The sequence below is a fragment of the Scyliorhinus torazame genome, chromosome 14 (genome assembly GCF_047496885.1).
Source record: "Scyliorhinus torazame isolate Kashiwa2021f chromosome 14, sScyTor2.1, whole genome shotgun sequence".
NCBI classification, from domain to species: domain Eukaryota; kingdom Metazoa; phylum Chordata; class Chondrichthyes; order Carcharhiniformes; family Scyliorhinidae; genus Scyliorhinus; species Scyliorhinus torazame.
In genome coordinates this window covers 97,901,777-97,922,789 of record NC_092720.1, presented here as the reverse complement: position 1 = coordinate 97,922,789, position 21,013 = coordinate 97,901,777, and the positions used below count along the sequence as shown (strand labels likewise).

General features: G+C 41.8%; 1 protein-coding gene across 5 annotated transcripts in view; it reads right to left on the bottom strand.

The window, feature by feature from the left end:
• The window catches only part of pax3b (paired box 3b), a 215,663-nt gene that overhangs the window by 113,756 nt on the left and 80,894 nt on the right, over positions 1–21,013 (bottom strand). For all 5 annotated transcript variants that reach the window (XM_072474540.1, XM_072474539.1, XM_072474542.1 and 2 more), the window contains exons 5-7: positions 12,845–13,044; positions 9,124–9,289; positions 5,251–5,465 (exon numbers count right to left, since the gene is read on the bottom strand). In XM_072474540.1, coding sequence (XP_072330641.1) covers positions 5,251–5,465; positions 9,124–9,289; positions 12,845–13,044 — 581 coding nt within the window. The remainder of the gene's footprint in view (positions 1–5,250; positions 5,466–9,123; positions 9,290–12,844; positions 13,045–21,013) is intronic.

The following is a 21,013-nucleotide window of genomic DNA, read 5'->3' as shown; positions in this document are numbered from 1 at the left end:
CTATTTTGTGGTGTTATGCTCCCTCCTGCTCACCCAATTGAAACTTTACACTGATATCACAATTGATTTTCTAAATTTAAAGAATATGCCTTATATGTTAATGGAAGGCAGCCAGAAAAGGAGAAAAAACTGTTCCCAGTAATGTTTCAAAAATAGAGGTCTGGACAATTGTTAAATAGTGGAATCAAATAACAAACGGTTGAGTTGATGTTTCAATGCATTCTGACTCACAGGCTGGAGAGAATTTTTCAATGTTGCCAGGAGAGGTACCAGCTGAAGAATATTTACAGCATTGTTGGGAGGGAAGAACCATTGGAAAAATCTTCCAGGCAGGTTTTATTTATTCCCTAATTATAAGCTTTTACATTGCTGTAGGGGCACGTGTCAGCTGTCTTTTAGTATGCCATACAGTTTCCTACGATATCGGCCAAGGTAATCTCCAGCATGGCTTTAATATTTTATTGATAAGGTGGCATTGTGTTTAAACTATCATATTCCTTTAAGACCATTTCTCAGATATTCCCTGGGATATAAGCACATTCTAAGCTCAGTTAGAGGGTAATTATTGGAGATTTGCAACTCCTACTGTTGTGAAGAGGCAGCATATCAGGTCAGAAAGAATTGATAGGAAATAACTTTTTTTCTCTTTGACTTACCCTTTTAATGGATAGAAGCTAGATGTAAAAGCTTTAATATTAATACATGTAATATTTTCACAAAGAAACTACTGAGATTTTCTATAATGTATTAACTTTGTAGCATTCTGGATAAGCAAATACGTAACAGTGGCTTCCTTATAAAAGCAAATGTACATTGTACTTCTATCAAGTTTTGCCATTTTGTATCACGCGTTGTAATATTTTTGTCACAATGGCTTGAAATATGCATTCATTCAAAACACAGACCAGAAGGCAACAGATCAGCAACAACAAACCCCAGGGGCTCTAAGACTGGGAAGTCATTGAGAATCTTAACCTTTCACACATAAAAACTGCATTCACATGACACTCTCAATAAGGCTGACTTTGGAAGCTACACAAAAAGTATGTTAGTCAGGGATGAAGTATAAAGAAGTTATTTTACTTTTTCTTATATTAAGAGTCATAAACAAAGAGGTATTGCAGTGGCACTGACTTTTCATAAATATATGTGTACTTTAAACCTATTTTTAAATATTTTAAAGAGGACTCTAACAAAGTTAAATACATTAGCATAACTTTGAATTTCAGATGATGCAGATAAATTGTTCCAGCTTTGGTCTTGTGGTTTACGACATGATCTAAATGCTCCGATACTGTGCGTGCTTTGTAACTCATTCCTGTGTATCCATGATTCTCTATGCATCACATGGAGTTGAGCTAGATCTTATTACCTATAATATCACTGCTTAGAATGAAAGGGCACTTAGTTCCCACACCAATATGGACATAAATTCTAGATTCCTTCATGGTTTCAAAACAGTGAAAGACATTTAATCCATACAGTAATAAAACTAAACTTGATGGATTACATACCAGAAGAGGATTTTGATCAAAGACTTTTGCAATATCACTGCAGCGTTTATGTTTTAACAACTGCTTATATTATTATCAATGAGGAAATGCAGCTTGCAGAACAATACTCAAAATAAAACTAACTTGGAAAGTAGATGCATTGCAGCATCTCGTGGAAAGATTAAGTATTTTTTTAAATGTAATTGAAATGTTGGGATTTGTGGAAAGTATCGAAAGACAGAGTAGAAAACATTAGAAAGAATTAGTGTTCTAAGAAAGGCCTTTATAAAAATGTCTTTAACAATGCTGTTAGCCTGCACTTTATCAATTTTATTCCAAGAAAGCACCATTTGAAAGAAAATGATGAGCACATGTAAATGGTATATTAAAAGAATGGGGCCGGCTGCGATTACACAATTTATGTACCATATTCGTCCCATGAGTCAGTGATGGTATAACAACCCTGGCTTCACTCATCCTTCCTGTGTTCTAAAGCCCTGGGTCATAAAAACAAAGGTCCTCCCTCAGAAGCTATAAGGATGAAAGTAGATCAGAGACTTTCAGCCTGTCACCTTTGAGCAGAAACTGGCTGATAACATCTACAGATGTGCAACTGCGAGTTAATTCTTTATTTATTCTCCAACTAAAACCATGCTAACATTTATTGACTTTGACATAGACGCTGTAATAAATGTTGAATAAACTATTAGATAAAAAGATGTTTCGGGTTCTGGTATTTTGAATGTGGAGATGACAATGTGGTCAATTCTCATCTTATGCTTTCCTATGTTCTTTTCAGATTAGTGTGAGTTGAAAGAGCAACTTGGTGCAGAAGTGTGTTTTTTTTTAACCGATTCCCTGGTGATATTTGTGCTACTGATGAGTTCCTTTGAAATACGATGACATGGGTTCACAGCATTTATGGAACTACCAATATTGTTCTGGTATAACAGGCCCACTGACATAGAAAGTCCCCAAAATTTGAAATTTGTATGTGTGTCAACTGTTTTGTCAACTGTATGACTCAATTGCACCACACTTGATTTTGGATTGGCCATGAAATTCACATGTGCTGAACTGTACTCCATCCTCCACTCCTGGCTGGTTAAATGCATGCAAGAGTGAAAGTGAGTGCAAAATAGGAAATGAAAAATAAACAGCAAAAAAATTGTAGTTGGATATCACAAGCGTTTTTTAAAATCTGGGATTTTTCCAGAAATGCTGGAATACCTAGGATTTAGGCTTCAGCCACACCTTGGTCTGACCAACTCTGGAGAACTGCATTTAGATCAGGCCACCACACTGTTGGAAGGATATATTGGCTTTGGTAAGGGTGTGGTGTAAAGTTTCCAGGACCATAGCAGGGCTTAAAGGATTAAATTATGTGAACAGTTTGCATAAACTTAGCCAGTATTTCCTCTCCTATAGAGAGGGGGTGGGGTGAGCGTAATCTAATTGAGGTGCTTAAAACGATAAAAGGATTTGATGGGGCAGACAAAACAATAATCTATTTACTCTGGGTGGGAAATCCAGAACAAGAGGGCTTTTATTATTAGAAATTAAATAAAGCTTTCTTGGGTATGATTATCAGGAATATGAGCAAATGGGGAAGAAATGTAGAAGAGCCATGATCTAATTGAATGACACAACATGATTGAGGGGCAGTATATCCTATTCCTGTTCCTATATGCTATAGTTTTACATAACTTGTAGGCCTGATTTTAACCCATTCAAAACCATTCCACCTGCAGAGAGTTAAAATCATCCCCGTGAGTACACTTTCACATTCCTGAATTGTGAAGAGTCGAGATAGATGCATAGCTAAAGTGCACAAATGCAAATCATTTCTGAGTATTGAACCACAGCTTGTCAAGAATTATTCTTCATCCCAACCCAACAGTTTCCTCAACAGAACTAAAAGATTGCAATACATGATGGGTGCTGCTGTCATTATTTTACTTCAGAGGTGATCTTCATATCCTAACGCAGGAAATGACAGTATCAAAACACCTCGATTGCAATGACACATTTGCTGCATACAGAGGTCACAATATTCATGACAACAGAACCAATAAATGAGACGGCAATGTGAAGAGAATTTGAGTATTTTCAACACAAGACATTTAGAATTTCTCATTCCAAGTGTTTGATACAGCTACACGCTTAATCAATTTCTTGTGGAAAAGGAAAATAAGATGTCAGTTAATTGTATGCTCAATATGAAAAGAAATCAGGAAGGTTCCTATTTGCCCAAAGGGGAAATTTGTTTATTCAGTCTTTATAGTTTTACAATACTCTGAACTGTTGGGTCTGTGAGTTATCAGTGCGCTCCAGAAAGCAGAAACAACATTGTGTGATGCAACTGCACCTTAAATAAAGAACAAAAAGCCACAGATGCAAGGAGTAATTTTGGCCACCCTTTGTGCCATTAGAATCTAATTTTCTGCCTATTAAAATGTCCCTTACTGTTCACGCGGTAGCAGTAGCCAATGATTGGTGTGTAATTGACTATAATTGTCTTTTCACTTTTCATTTATGTCATTCTGTGCTTCCTTCTGTTCTTCAATTTATAGAAAGATTTTCAAGAAATTCCTACCTTTAACACTCTATCTCCTAGCTTTGAAATGACTCACTTTTAATTATAGGTTCCAGTCCCTTGTGACCAATATTAAAAATTAACTGGTGTACATATCAGATGACACCTGTGTCCAACTTACGCTGACAAATGGAGACAGTATATTTTAATAAAACGATAATGTCAACTTTCCACCAGCTGGTAATACATTTAAAAAGTTTAAGGCTCACCAATGCTATCTGCAATCATTCCATCTGAAGATAATTTACTGACCCTCTGGTTACAATATGGATGTTCTGCAGCGTAGTAACATTACGATATTAAATGTTAAAATCGCTTAACAAAGCATTGAAAGATCACGCATACATTTTAATCAAAAGGGCAAGTCAATATTGACAGTTCCCATTTATGCACCTAATATTATTTCCTGAGCTACATTCAGCAAATAGAGTGGCTAATAATCATGTAGAATCAGTTCAATCTCATCTAAGGAGGCTCTTGTAGTAACAGCTCACTAGGCATACTGTTTGTGGAGTACTCTTTCCTTTTTAACAATTCCCTCTTGAAATTCACTGTTCAGTTTATACATTTTATATATATATATATAAGTAGCACTATTGAATCACATCCTAAACTGCATATATGCTGCATATATCAGTCAGTGCCTGGATCAAAATGAAGAAAGCATGGTAAAAATATACCTGTAGGCACACCAGCAGGGAAAAACATGCATTAAACAGCTGGAAAAAAAATTAATGAATTGTACGGTAATGAACATTTATAAACTGTGATGTGACAGTAATTTGCCATTGAATTTCACATTGGAAAATGGTTTTAGTTCCGTTTTAAACATTTCTTTGTAAATATTGTCAATAACTCTTAGTAGCTCTTCTTTATATCATGTTTTCAATGCTTATCCACTATTTGGCTGAATTTTATTTTTCCCACTATTTTAAAAGATGATCGATGCAGCAAAGTGTTATCTTCTAAAGTGTCATGGAAAGAAAGTGTCTGAAAGATTAGCTGAACAATGAATAGCCACAAACTAGCAGTCACACGAGCTGCACAGACAGATTTGGGTAATGATTTAAGTTTAGAAATGCTTCTTTAGTTTTGCCTTGGGTAGTAAACTATTTGGTTCACAGATACAGTAGACACCCTGTTTTGAATCACAAAACTGACCTGAGGTGAGAGGCCGTTGCTAACTGTTGGGTTCATGGGATTGGTAGACCCAGTAGGAGACACAAAGCTGTCTGTGTACCCTGAAAATCCATGCCTGCTGGTGGATAAGCAGTAAGCTGAACTGCTGTCTGGAGTAGAAGGGAGGCTGCTCTGGTGAACTGATGTCGGAGGCAGAGGCTGTGGCCTGTGAACTGTGTTGCTTGGATCTGAGATTGCTGAAAGCACAATAACATTTATTGTATCATTAATGCTGCATCATTTTCATTTCATAAGAAACAGTTCAACTAGGTCCAAAGGCAATATGCTCAAGTAACTGTTACGTTGACAAAAAAATACTTTTAATGCTTTCATGATCATCAATTTTTAAATTTCAGAATCAACATTATAGCTTGATAGTGCAGTGTCTGCAGAAAAAAGTAACTGGAAAGTGTTTTTTATTTGTTTATAAACACAAGTTGTGGTAATGTAAATGCTATCAAAATGTACCATTGTGTCCCTTGCACTTGATGTTACAGTGAACAAAATGATTCAAAGGAAAATGATAGTGTTGGCATGGAGCCTCACTAGACAAGAACACAGGTCAGAGAATAAGGCTCGGATCAACATACCTGATTAGGAACCCTCCAAATTTCCAGTGATTGATTTAGAAGCTAGAAAACCCAGAGCACTATAAATTGGACACACTGGTCGGGATTTTCTCTGAACAGAGCAAGTCCCGATGTCAGGACCATATGTGGGTCCCAAGCCCATAAGGTGGGCAACAGGAATGTAGCAGCAGGAGGCAGCATCTATTTGGCCACAGCAGGGCCCGCATTAAGGACGGTAGGCTGGCTCTCCACTGCCAATCCAAGCTGAAGGTCGGCAGCTCAGCAGCACCGATAGAGATGATCAGTGCTCTGACCACCTCCATTTTGAGGCACCCTCACAGGGGAGTTGGAAACATATTTCTTTTCTCTCGTCAGAGCCAGGCAACTAGACAACAACAGTCAGAGGGATAATCTCTCCAGACCTATTGGCTATGGAGGTGTCCTTTGCCATGAGGACCCCATCCCTGAGGCTCAGGGCCTCTGACTCTGATGCCCTCTCTGATTCCTTCTTGTAGCTGGCGATTGGCCCATATGTAGGGTCCAACTGCCACTGGCAAAAGGCCAGCATCGCACAAAATGGCCCCTCCAGCGATCATTAATTATTTGAGTACATACAGGAGGGCAGCAGTTTGATAAAATGGCTCAGTAGGGGGGCTGCATGGGGAGCTATCCGGCCATGGCTCCCCAACATTTTAGGAGGCACCAACATCCTAGCCTGCCACCGGGGTTCCGGTAAAGTTCTGCCCAATATCTGCTATCCTAAATCTGTGTTCAATCAAGTAAGTGCCCATGTTGGGAGCATAATCTTGCAAAACTTATCGTTTTTTAAAAACCTTTTTTTCTTTTGAGCAAGGTTTGAATGTTTGCCAAATGCTTTCTCATGAAGACGAAAAACAATTTAATCCTACTTACTATTACCAAAGCAATTGCGCCTCATTTAATACACCAAATAAAGTAAAAGTAAGTTCCAATAGTCCCAGATGGCCATAGGCTGCTTTCCCCTTTGAGAGGGAGAGCTGACTGGTGGTGATTTAACCTGAGGATCACCACACCTCAGGCAAGGGGCAAGGCTAAGAAGGTAGGCCTTCAAGAATAACCTCAGCTGGTATGGGAATTGAACCTGGTTCAATATGTTTGACCATTCAAAAACCATTCACTTGCACAGAGTAAAAATTGAGCCCAAGTGTCATATCAGCCTGGAAATTCTGGAGATTTGAAAGGCAATTTCATTCTTTTCCACCAATATGCATCACTACCTATTTTAGTATCAGTTCCTCTTAACATGTATAAGCTCTCGGTTCTTTTCACTCTGGGGCCAGGTTTAATATCCTGCCCATGTTGATGGGATGAAAATCTCCAGGGTCTGCTGACTGCAAGGGTCCCATAAAATGGTGGTTAGCCTTTCGGAAATCAGTCATGAGTGAATGTGGATTCATTCACTAATTTGAGCTAAATTGGACATTTCAAGGTTGAAATAGGTTTTCGGTTATAGTTTGGAATGAGCAACTTCAATGGAAGATAAAAATGAGCACAGTGTAAAAAGGGCTGCCAATTCACTTTCACTCATTTTACATGACAGCCAAAGAGCAATTTCATCCCGCCCTTCATTCCTTATTTAACATGGAAAAGAGCAGTAGAGAGGTGCAATTAGGTAAGCATCTATGCAAGGAAATATTTCCTCCGTGGACTATATTATAATGAAATGCTGAGCATTGTTTGAAAGCAAAGGTTTATCATTTTGTGACACACGGTGTGTGGAGGCAATCTTTTACCACATGGGGTAGTGTAAAGTGAGTTGAACTCCACATCTAATGTGATTGATAGTGACACTGGGTCCCAAAATGGTAAGTGTTCTATTTCCTCGCACCAACATCTTGAGGATAGAAATTCACCCAAGGATGTTTTCTTAAATCTACACACTAAAGTTGTTTGATAGCTATTTAGCATACTAAAGGTTATTTCAATGCCATGGAACATCTGGAAGAAATGACTGCGGCAGAAACTTCAAACCGCTACTAGGAATCGTGCAGAAAAAGCCTCGTAGGCACAGAGATCAAAACAAATGGGGAAACTTTATTGCTGGGGGGTCGAAATCAAATTAATATCAATGATTGTAACCTTTTTCAGTTTCCCCACAATTTTAAGAATGATTGAGATATTCTTAAACAATTTTGCAGAACAACCATCATTACCTGCAAAACGGGGGACCTCCAATATTTAATTAGGATGGGAGAAAAATTTGTCTTGGATCATTAACATTAGATGAGCCTTATAATGTCAGCCAATTGTGATGTCCCACTTTCTGGAACACAATGATCGGGATTCTTCAATCCCGCGGCAGAGTGTCCACGCCGTCGTAAACGCCGTTGCATTTTACGATGGGAACGGGCCGCTCCCAGTACTAATTTTGTCCCCTACAGGGGGCCAGCATGGCGCTGGAGCGGTTCGCGCCACTCCAGCTGCCGATCCTGGCGCGAATTGTGCGCCGTGGGATCCGCGCATGCGCTGTTGCACCGGCGCCAATGAGGACATGCGCAGTGGCGATGGTGCCAACGAGGACATGCGCAGTAGCGCATGCGCCAGCACGCGCATGCGCAGTGGCCTCCTTCAACTCACCGGCCCCAACGCAACATGGCGCAGGATTACAGGGGCCGGCGTGTAGGAAAGGAGGCCCCCAGCCACAGAGGCCGGCCCGCCGATTGGTGAGCCCTGATCGCAGGCCAGGCCACATCAGAGGCTTCCCCCCAGGGTTAGACCCCCCCTTCCCCCCCCCACAGGCCGCACCCGACCCTTCCACGCCGAGGTCCCGCCGACCCAGAGCAGGTTAGTACGGCGCCGGCAGGACTTGGCTCTTCTTACAGCCGCTCAGCCCATCTGGGCCGGAGAATTGGCGAGCCAGCCGCATAGAGCGGCCCGCGATCGGCGCCGCGCCAACCACTCCGGCGCCATTGGCGCCGATTGTCCGCTCTGTGGAGAATCACGTGCCGGTGTCGGGGCGGCGTGACCTGTTTGCGGGGATTCTCCGGCCCGGCCCAGAGCTGGCAGAATCCCGCCCTGTGTTTCCCCTCACATTTGTTTTTGTAAGCAGAAAAAAACCAATGACAAATTCTGGTGGTGGTGGGGGGGGGGGGGGGGGGGGGGGCCGTCGAGAAGTTTATTAGCTTATTGTGAATAATTCTGGAGCACAGGTTTCGGCAGATGCTGTTAATTGACAATTCCAAATGTTGTAAGAGATACACCCATCAAATTTTCTCATAGCTTAAGTAGGAGGATTTTTTTTGTTTACCCTGTGGTATAGATGTTGGAGGATAACTGGCATCAGACAGCTGATAAGGAGACAACGCTGGCATTGCAGTTGGTGGGAATCCTCCTGGGATCAGGTGATTAAATGCCAATAGTTGATTGGCTCCTGCTTGTTTCCTCCAACGAGCACGGCGATTGCTGAACCAAACCTAATAAATTAAACAGGATTACTTCCAGGACAGTTTTAATTGAATTGAATTTATTTTAGCACAATTATCACCTTAATTAAAGTATGAATAATAAAATGGAAATAAACAAGGATGAGCAGAGTAATTCACAGCTCATGTGAAAAAAACCTCAATAGATATGAAGCAAAATATTCCAATACGCTGATTCAATTTTGAAATATGATTACTTAAGATTACATTGGGACTATTAAAAATTAGCATGATGTAACTCAAAATACTGTAATTGAGCCAAAGAAGTATTTATATACTATTATTAATGATGCATTAAAGATTTATATGGTTAGGCAATTATTTGCAGCTATCCTGACGGCAAAGTTATATAAATTAAGCCATTAAAGATTATCTAAAACTCTCCAGGACCATACCAAAGCAGATGCCAAATTGTCGTTGTAAAAGCCTCCTCTAACTATCTTTATCCAAACATTGCAAATTTCAGACCAAGCTGTCACTGAAATCAGTGGCCTTTAAGCTAACTCAGTAGAGAATGCTCAGATTCACGAGGAACAAGGAATTTTAGAAGATGGAAGACCTTTGATAATCTGGTACAATTCTGAGCATACTCCAGTTTATGTGCAGGTGTCAGTACAGAACCTGTTCCTTTTATGAGTAATGTGTTTTTGTTTTCACAAAGATGTATAGCTCCTGATTTATTTCTGTACAAATTATAATTGTGTGGAATTGAACATGTTGAAGTTCTTCAGCAGTTAACTGTCATAAGGTGTTTTATTGCAGTGCAGATGTTTCTGGATAACAGTTGAGCAAAGAATCTTCTGTAGCTGTCATTTTAAAAAATGTTAAAAATTTATTGCAAGAAATAAAAGTTAGCAGATTTGGTATCCCTACTGTCTGAGAAAAATTAAATTCCCAACACTGAACCATCATGAAGAAGTCACTGATTGACTTAAATCTGTCATTCATGCTGGGTTTAGTAAAAGATCCATATGTTAGTTGTTCTGGGGAATTTAGCAGGGAAGTAGATCACAGCAAGCCACATAAAAGATGATAGGCCTCATGAGACCAAATGAAGCTGTGAGGAATGCAGAGAAGTCACAGGGTTAAAGCTACACTGTGGCAGCTGCTGCATTAATGTGGCTCCTGCATGCACCGAAGGGCAAGTACTTAGAAAGTGTTAGTGTTCGTACTTCACTCATGACCATTCTTTGAGTTTGTGTAGATAATAAAGATTTTGATGGTGAATGATAATTACATTATGTATTGTACCCCTATTATTTCCAGCACTCCTTTGTGATATTAGACAAATGCTCCAAACTGTATGGGATAATACATCTATAGAGAGAGGCAACTACGCTGAATTACTTCATTATCACCCCCCCCCCCCCCGCTCATCCCGCTCCCCAACCACAGCACTTTTCCTCCCTCATCATGTGATCCCACAGGTGTCTGTAGCCCTCTAGTATCTCAGCAAAGCAGCCAGTTGCTTGTGATGTCAGATATTGCTTGAGTGTTGGAATTGTTAGACTATTCAACATGGGGCTATCACAGTTGAGTCTGACTTAGTCCTTAACTGATGGTCATATGTGTACACTTTCTAATTGAGTGCCAGGATAGTGATTGAGATTAGAAGCCTGGGTATTTGCTCCTCCCTTTAACTGTGTGGCCTTGAAGTCAATTTGTAGTTCCTAAACAGGATCAATTAACTGAACAAGATGTGGAGATCGAACCTGACACCATTCTGGTCCATATTACTCATGATTATCTTAGGCATTGCATCATCAGCCGTCATGGCAGCTATCCAAAATTATTGAGGAATCAACAATCTGCTTAATGCCATAGTGGCGCTGTCCTGTGAAGGAACAAACCATTGACTTATTCATTGGCATAGCCTCAAAATAAGGGGAGGTAGATTTAGGACGGAGTGTAGGAGGAACTTCTTCACCCAAAGGGTTGTGAATCTCTGGAATTCCTTGCCCAGTGAAGCAGCTGAGGCTCCTTCTTTAAACGTTTTTAAGAAAAAGATAAATGCCTTTCTAAAGAATAAAGGGATTCGGGGATATGGTGTACGGGCCGGAGAGTGGAGCTGAGTCCATAAAGATCAGCCATGATCTCATTAAATGGCGGAGCAGGCTCGAGGGGCCAGATGGCCTACTCCTGTTCCTAGTTCTTATGTTCTTATTATTACTAACTTGCTTCACTTTAGAGATCAACCATGCCATTAGGGAGAGATAGTGATGGCTATTTTGATATAGAGCGTACGTTCAGCAGGCAGTGAGTGGAAGGCACCATTTTAATGGTCTGGCTTCACTTAATAATATTTGATGGAGGAGCTCTCCGCGATTTCCAGTGCTGAGACACAACTTACTGATTGGGCATAGTGGACTGGTGAGAAATCCATCAACTCACAAAGAAAGACTTGAATTCTGTATTATGGGTGAGATCCAGTCTACTTCAGAAGGGGCAAGGGGTGATGGAAGTGAGTAATTAAATGAGCAAGACAATTATTGTTGTGCAGCTAAATGCTATTATGCTTAGACTGGTCTTAAAAAATGCACCTGAAAGAATGGAGCAACCATTTCATCGGTGACCTCCAGAAATCACTTTAAGGCTGCTTTCCTAATCTTGCTAATGGATGGAGATTCCACAATGCGAAAACGTGATTACCCTTCAAAATTGTTGGCGGGAGTTAGGTACGTCATAGTACCCTGATTTGCAGGTATCAGTGAGATAGTGTTTTGGGTGGGGAAATATGCTTACTGCTTCCTGCTTTCCTCTATGAACTACCCCACCCCTGCCCCCGCCCGACCCCTGCAGGCCCCCTATGAGATTTGAGCAATGTGAGTGTACTACTTTTATTCTGTAATAAGATATTGTGATTTAATGTTCTGATTCTTCAGAGATTTCCTTCCATGCAAAAGGATAGTTAAGGACAATAATCCCTCAACATAATATATTGTCTGTGAGCAGGCAAAATCTGTGCATTAATGTGCAGTAATTTCTCCTGTTCAGGCACATTATTAGTAGAAATAAAACTCTTTTGGGGTAGAGCAATTTCATTTATATCACCGATAAGGCCTAATGACAAATGCTCTTGGCTACGTTTATCAGCTGCAAAGAAGCCACTCAGAGATTTCTTTGTTCTCATATACTCTCAGTCACATGCTTAACATCATTTTGTCTTAGGCAGTGTGTGTATTTGTGCACAGGTGAAGGTGTCATATCAATCTGCTTTAAGGTACTTGAAATCTCCAAACTTATTATATCGCATCCAAAAATCTTAAGAACAGGGAACTGGTTTATCATGGGGTCACTGTGTTCAGTAATGCAATCTATTGGATTGTATTTGTTAAATCAGCCTGAGACTTTTGAAGTCACACAAAAGTACTTCAAAATACATTCAACAAACTAAACTAGATTTGTTATATAGTGAATAAATCAAATCCGTTTTGAAATTGTGCCTTCTACAAAATTTCAGAAATGATGAGTGTTTAGAATTTGGAATTGGTGTTTGGAACATAATACATACAATGTACAACTTCAGCTGACAAATCATTGTGTTACCTGTACTCGTGCCTCTGTCAGCTTAGCTCTCTGTGCAAGTTCCTCTCGAGTGTAAATATCCGGATAATGAGTTCTCTCAAATGCTCTTTCTAATTCCTCTAGCTGTTCAGCTGTGAATGTTGTGCGACTACGACGCTGTTTCCTCTTTAGAGGCAGGTCTGGCTCCGAGTCGATATCTGACGCCTCATCTGAATTATTTGCTGTGAAAAGCAAGTTAAATTAATGATCTGTTGCGCAGAAACATGTGACGACAATTTCACAGTTGGGTTAATTCACAAAAGCAAATGTTGAAAACATGATTTGTGTTTACATGTAAACTCTTCACAGGACGTCCATTCACAAATGAGTTTGTATATCGTGTACTCTTCAAGTTGTCACAGAAAGGAAGTGTGCCGCCAATGGGAAAACTTCCGTGAGCAAGAATTTTTGTTTAGACATATGCTGATTGCGTTATGTGCAGTTAAAAAGAAACAATTTCCTCTCATAACCTCCGAACATTCTGAAGTATTTTACAACCAATAAAATAATGTAATCACTGTTGTAATGTAGGAAAGGCAGCAGCCAATTTATTCACAGCATGATCCAAAAAACAGCTTTTTAATTACATTGATTTGAGGAATGAATATTTGTCAGGTCATGGGGAAGAACTCTCCTTTTATTGAAAAATAACACCATAGGATCTTTTACATCCACCTGAAAATATGGTTTTATATCAATCTGAAAGATGGCATCTTCTCTCAGGACAGCTATCCCTCATTTTACATTCATTTTTAAAAAAATGTATTTTATAGAAACATGTATCAAAACAGTTTACAGCAAATAAACAAATAAAATAGAAACCAGCAATCAACTATACAGCCTGTGCAGATTCTTTCCCTTTTTCACCCCCCCTTCCTCCCCCCACCCTCCCTGCGACGAACAGCTCCTCAAACACGGTCACAAACATCCCCCATCTTTTCTCAAACCCCCCCTGCAGAGCCCTGAGCTCATACTTTATCTTCTCCAACCGCAGGAAGTCGTACAGGTCACCCAACCAAGCCGCTACCCCCGGTGGCGATGCCGACCACCACTCCAGTAAAATTCACCGCCATGCAATCAGAGAGGCGGAGGCCACAGCATCCGCCTTCCTCCTCTCCATGAACTTCGGCTCCTCTGAAACCCCAAACCCCTATCGCCACCAAATGGTCCACCGTCCACCGCCTCCTCCGCTATCCTGGCTAAGACCGCGAACACTCCCGCCCAGAATCTTCCCAATTTTCCGCAACACCAAAACATGTACGTGTGATTCGCTGGCCCCGTCCACACCTCACACACTCACCTGCTACCACCTGAAAGAACCCACTCATTCTCGCCAGAGTCATATGCAACCTGTGCACCATCTTAAACTGTACCATGCTCATCCTTCTACAAGAGGAGGTCCCGTTTACCCTACGCAATGCCTCACGCAATACTCCCCAATTGATCTCCTCTCCCAACTCTGCTTCCCATTTCTCCTTGATCTTTGCCACCTGCTCGCCTCCCTGCTCCCCCAGCCATTTGTATATATCCCCAATTCTTCCCACCCCTTCCACATCCGGAAGCAGCAGTCACTCCAGCAGAGTGTATCCCGGCAGCCTAGGGATACCCTTCCAGACCTTTCATGGAAAGTCCCTAACCTGCAGATATCTGAACTCACACCGCCTCGGCAGCTCTACCCTCTCCCTGAGCTCCTCCAGACTGGCAAACCCTTCCTCCAAATACAGATCCCTCACCTTGACCAGCCCCACTTCCCTCCACCTCCTGTACACCCCCCACCCCCACCCCCCCCCCCCCCCCACCCCGGCTCAAACCCATGATTCTCGCACAGCGGCGTTAATACCGACATCCCTTCCATCCTAAAATGGCTCTTCAACTGATTCCATATCTTCACTGTGGACTGCACCACCGGGCTCCCTGAATACCTACTCGGAGCCATTGGCAACACTGCTGTCACCATAGCCCTCAAATTAGACCCCTTACAAGATTCTTCCCCCATCCTAATCCACTCTACCCCATCTCTCATTTTACATTCCTGATATGTTCCAAACAGATATGCGAAGGAAAGACATGCTAAATGAAAATAAAGAACAAAGAACAAAGAAATGGTTACATTCCTGTCCTGTAATTTGTAGAATAAAAGCCTATTTTATGGATTGATTTAATGTACTTTACAACTATGAGATTACTATATTTTGGGACTGTTGCTTTAAATTTAGGGCAATTGAAGGGGTCAGGTGACATTTTCTGAAATCTGTTCGACTGCAAGGGTGGTTTGATCATTTGAGATCAAAGGAAGACTTAGATTGCACCTTCTTCTCAGTGGTTCAATGTGGTTATGTTTGAAGACAATTTCAGCAGTCCTAGATTTGCACTGAGTAGACTCAGAGACTCCCAAAGTTCCAGAAAGGTGAACAGTTTGTGCAATAAATGGTTGCGATCAAAGATAGCAAATTAGTATTTCTACCTTGATATAAGGTTAATGTGTTTCACATTGTCATAAGAAGGAGGGCATAGGAAGCTATTTTGGAGGTCAGATCACAGGTTTCTCTACAAATCAATGAAAATCAGAGACATGAGAAAGTCTGCACGGTCAGCAGAGATACTACTTGGCTTTACATTGCCACAGCTGGATATGGGAGGTAGATGATCTCTAGTCGAAGAGATGAAGCCAGTAGCTTTCTATAGATTCCCGGACATTTTGTTCCGGCAAGGCTGGGTTGTGGGGTGAGGGGAGGGGGGAGAATCATCGGAACAGGCTTTACTGTTGGTGGTGGATTTGAGAAACTCTCTGAGAAAAGCACTTGGAGATGGTCACTCAAAGCAAGGATACAGGAGCCCATTGGAAGTTGGGAGAAACTGTGGACGGTTTGTTAAAAGGACTGCTATTTCATGCAAAGTGTGATGTGCGATAAGTATAAAAGGGAAATGTTCCAAGGGCAGCACCGTGGCACCAAGGTCACTGTCCGTGTGGAGTTTGCACATTCTCTCCGTGTCTACGTGGGTCTCGCCCCCACAACCCAAAGATGTGCAGGGTAGGTGGATTGGCCATGGAAACATTTTTTTAGATCAAAGAGAAATGTTCCTCTCTGCAGTTCAATGTATAAGTTGCCTACAAAAAGAAATAGTGTGTAGTCAATAGCGCTTTTAGTCATTTCTTACAATAAAAGTTTAATACATGAAATTATGCCCTGTCATTATGTCAGCTGGTAACTGGAAATTCAAATCTCTTTTGTAAAAGTTATCAATCTCTATGGAGATTGTCATAAATTAATATTATATATTAATTAAACTCAGAAACATAAGAACAGGTATTGAGTGACCAAATGCAGAAACTCAGATGATTAGTTTATTAGTGCCATGGTACATAAATCAATTGCCTAAATGCCGGGCTGGGATGAAGCTCAGGGGGTGGCAGTCGAATACCAAGAGACCCAGTAGAGGTGGGATTTCTGACCGGGCCTAGGAATGCTGGCCCTTCACTTAAAATCTTATGTGCAAGCTATTTCTCGTAATTACCTCGGCAGGTATAAAGTTGGCGTGCCCCAAAAATGGCCCCTGATTTCAGAAGGAGTGGGGTAGCAGAACTGGTGACTACCTAGGTTTGGACCGCTCATCGGAACACCTCAGTTGAGAGGACTATTTGGGCAACAGGTTAAAACTGTAGAGTTGAACCATAGATCATCTTATCTTTGCCACAATACGCACTCTCTCAAGATGCCATTTAAGTAAGGTGGCTTAGCCATGACTCCAGGTACTGTTGTGAGATCAGACGCATTAATGGCTGACCAAATGTATTTTTTAACATAGAATTTAACATAGAATTTCTTGGCCCATACAGAGTAATCACGCTAAATTGCTATCTGAGGCCATGTGGGTGGCAGCACTATTCGGGAAGGTATCCGAACAGGCTCTGAGAAGGGGATTTTCATAGCGTACAGGAGGCTAGCCTAGATTATCTGATAAAATGTCTGGTGTGGTTTTGATCCCACAATCTACTAGCTTAGAGGAAGACGTGCCATTGCTTACATTCTCTGTATTCTGTGATTAATGGAAAATATTGATCCCAGGATTTCTGAAGCAGTCTAATGCAAGCAGAAGCCTCCATGGACTCAGAAGCATATTTTATGTGAGTGTTGGATACTGGAGGTGATAACAACATTTTTATGTCAACAAGCTTTAGAAAACTTGCTTTACGGAAAGATAATTTTTGTTCTCTGTATGCCGTCCCTTGTGTAAAACTTGGCCCCTTTATGTAAATAGGGGTTGAGCAGTCAAACACTAATGCCACCTGTTAATGAAGACAGCTTAACAGCACCGGTCAATTCCAGGAAGGTGTGGCGTGTGACTCTCGTCAAATGACTTCTGCTCTTTAACCCTTGGCTCTGAGACTACAGTTTTGGTGGAGTAAGGACGCAAATTAAATGACCTCCAGAGTGCAAAATACAGCATTAGGAACTAATTTTAAGTCACTCAGTCTGAACACTTCCATCTTCTGCCTGTACATAATACACTTCAGCTTTAGATATGAACAATATGATTTTATGCTGATCATCTTTCTCAGCAGATGATAATTCCAATGAGATTTAATAGATGTATTTTATCTAGTGAAGTGGAAAATAAAGACTAATTTTTGTGCCAATAGTGGAAACACATTGTTCTAAATGAAATTTTAAAGGAATCTGCGGAAGATAAGTTCAACCGCAACAGTGGATTGTACCTGTTGTACAAAATAAATTTCACCCAAACGGAGTAAACTCATAAACACTCTACTAACCTGTTTGCGCAGACTTACATGGGGGGGAAACAACAAGGCATTATGGAGGCAATTCTGCAGCATTTCTCCTGAGTTGGAATCTATAAACGTTTAAAGCTGCCTTGCTGCTATAACAAAGTTCTCACAGGACACAGGCTTTTGGCTGGAAATGTCATTTTCAAATCCATGGATCTGAATTTGTTCAGCAGTTTTGGAATATATTCTGCCTTAAAGTGTACCAATATTTTTGAGGGTGTATTCTGGAGCAGGATTTGTTTCTGCCCTGGAATGACTGCATTCTTTCAGCACCTTGCAAACCCACAACAACTACCATCTATAAGGACAGGAGCAGCAGATACCTTGGAAACCCACCACCTGGAAGTTCCCCTCCAAGTCACTCACCATCCTGACTTGGAAATATATCACCGTTCCTTCACTGTCTCTGGGTCAACTCCTTCCCTAACAACACTGTGGGTGTACCTACACCACAGGGTCTCAAGTGGTTCAAGAAGGCAGCTCACCACCACCTTTTCAAGGGTGATTAGGGATGGGCAATAAATGCTGGCTAAGCCAGCAAAGACCACATCCTTTGAATGCATAAAAAGGAACGGCAATTTACAATGATCAGGGGTCCTCCATGTATGAATCACATATAGATAATAGAACACAATGTGGGTAGCATGGTAGCACAGTGGTTAGCACTGTTGCTTCACAGGGCCAATATCTCAGGTTCGATTCCCGGCTTGGGTCACTGTCTGTGCGGAGACTGCACGTTCTCCCTGTGTCTGCATGGGTTTCCTCCGGGTGCTCGGGTTTCCTCACAAGTCCCGAAAGACGTGCTGTTAGGTAATTTGGACATTCTGAATTCGCCCTCCGTGAGCCCAAACAGGCGCCGGAATGTGGCGACTAGGGGCCAATAACTGTAACTGCATTGTAGTGTTAATGTAAGCCTATTTGTGACAATAAAGATTATGGGAAAAAAAATGTTTTTAAGTTTTATGTTACTTAACACCAGGAACGCACAATTGACCCTAAACGTATCATTTCCTTCCCGCCCCTGGTGTCCATGTCTGCTCTTCCTTCCAGTATTGGTGTCTCGCTTTGGTGCATTGCATGGGTCAGTATGGCAAGAGGTGTTTGGTTGTTTCTGTGCTTTAAAAAGATTCAGAGGATAGATTTGGCCCTCTTCACATGCCAGTTTGGTGCTTGGAGGGAACCACCACTGACTGCATCTCTAAGCTGGTGAGCATCCATATTCCTACACTTGCATGGTGTGTGATTTATAGGCCTGACTGATCTGAAAGCAGATACTTGATCCTGAAAGCCCACAGGACCGAAAACAATTGGAAAGGCTGCCATCTGCTCCATCCCCTACTGCCACAAGGACAACAATCTATGCTGCTGGATGTGGAAGATGAAGATTCCAAAGATCCAATTGTCAATTGTTGCACATCCTTACATGCTGCTCTTACAGCTTTCAAGTGAGGTGAGATGTTCCTTGTCTGACTTTCTTTTCACCCAATTATCAGTTGGCTTCAAGACCTACAACTGTCATGATAAATAGCACATCCTCACTATATTTCCCCATCTTTCTTATGCTGTGTGGGTTACCCAGTGCTACATCATCACTGACACTGCCAAATTACCTTACAAGGGTGAAAGTTACTGAGATGTTGCATGGAAATAAGTGCATTGCAAAGAAATGGGAGAAATTTGCGGCGGGGAATGTCGGGATGACCGAAGAATTTATGGGCATAACCTCCTTGGAAATAAGGAGACAGAGAAGAAAAAGGGTATGGAAACTTCAACCTATATGTTGCTTCATAAATTGTCATGGCCACTCTGCAAATGTCCACGCACTTGCCTGACACCAACACTGTTTGACCATTCTCACCATGTTTCACAATGAGAGCAGAATACTCTTAGATGGAAATAACTTGCATTTATATTGTACCACTTATGACCTCAGAACATTACAAAGTGTTTCAAAGCCAATGACATACTTTTAAAGTCTCTATCACCAATGTAGGTAAATATGGCATCCATTTCGCACAAAGTAAGGTCCACTAACATCCAAAACATAAATAATTAGACAAACTGTTTTAGTGACAGTAGTTGAGGATATATATTGACCAGAATATTGCTCCCTCAGTACCATACTGAAATATCAGAAATATGGTGGCCCATCTGCTTTTGGGTGAAAAGGCCTACAGCTGGGCTGTGACGAGCCATGCAAATGTCCGTTGACTTCAGTGGGACCAGAAGATCCTTCCAATGGGGGTTGGGGGAGGGGGGGGCAGAGAATGCCAGCCTAGTCTTTATTTTTGGGCTGATGATATTATGGATTCTCCAGCCGTGTCCATCCGGCGACAGGAGAATCCCGCCCAAGACTAACGTACTTCTCCTTTGTATGCGGCACGCCGGTGCCGTTCTTGCGGCAGGTAGGGTGGAAGAATCCAGCCCAACAACTAGATTTTTCTAAGTGTTGATTTCTAGTAAAGCATCTGGCTTTCAGCAAATGATCAGGTTACCAAGTTGGCTGGTAAATAAATAATAGAATAGCAAAGGATCAACCGGAAGTTAACTATAGAGTTGAGTATGGGTGGGATTCTCCATCCCAGGACGCTCAGAATGCATTCCCAATAGGACGGAGAATAAGGCACCATGGAAAATTCGGGATGGGCGCCGGACACTGATCCAAACACAATGCTCCAACCCCTCACTGGTGGTGAGAATGAGGACGACACTGCACACTAATGGGAGCATGTAAATAAATGCAAATGGCTCTTAATGACCCATTTGCATCTATGTAGCAGCACGGAACCCTATGCTTCAGCATTCCGTGGTTCTCTGGTCCCCACAGCTGGGAATCACGTGAGTGAGGATCACTTTTGGTCTCTACCTGGTGTGGTGGAGCTCACGATGACCAAGGGAGAAACAGTTGCCGTGAAGTCCACCATGCCCGGGCCTTGCTCGTATGAACCATCCAAGCCCATCCGAGGGCCATATTCCCATCCCCAAAAATGCACTGCCTGCCCACGCCTCCTTTACCAAACCCTTCCCATGCCCCTCCCCAGGGACCCCTGTAATAAGGGGCCCCCCAGGGACACCTGTAATAGGGACCCTGCCTGGACCTCTGTTATAGCCCTCCCCTCCCCAAGGACCCCTGTAAAAGGAGGATCCACCACAGAGACCCCTGTATTAGGGAGAACCTATAAATGTGCTAAGTATGGAACACTGAATTACTTACCGGTTTGCACTCCCAGCGAGATCGTAAACCGGTTGCAATTCAGCTCCGGTGGGAGAACATCGCCCAAACAGAGAGTCCAGCCTCATGAGTCTCAGCAGTATTTTTAGAACAATCTGGCTGCACAGCAAGGAATATGGGCGGGATTCTC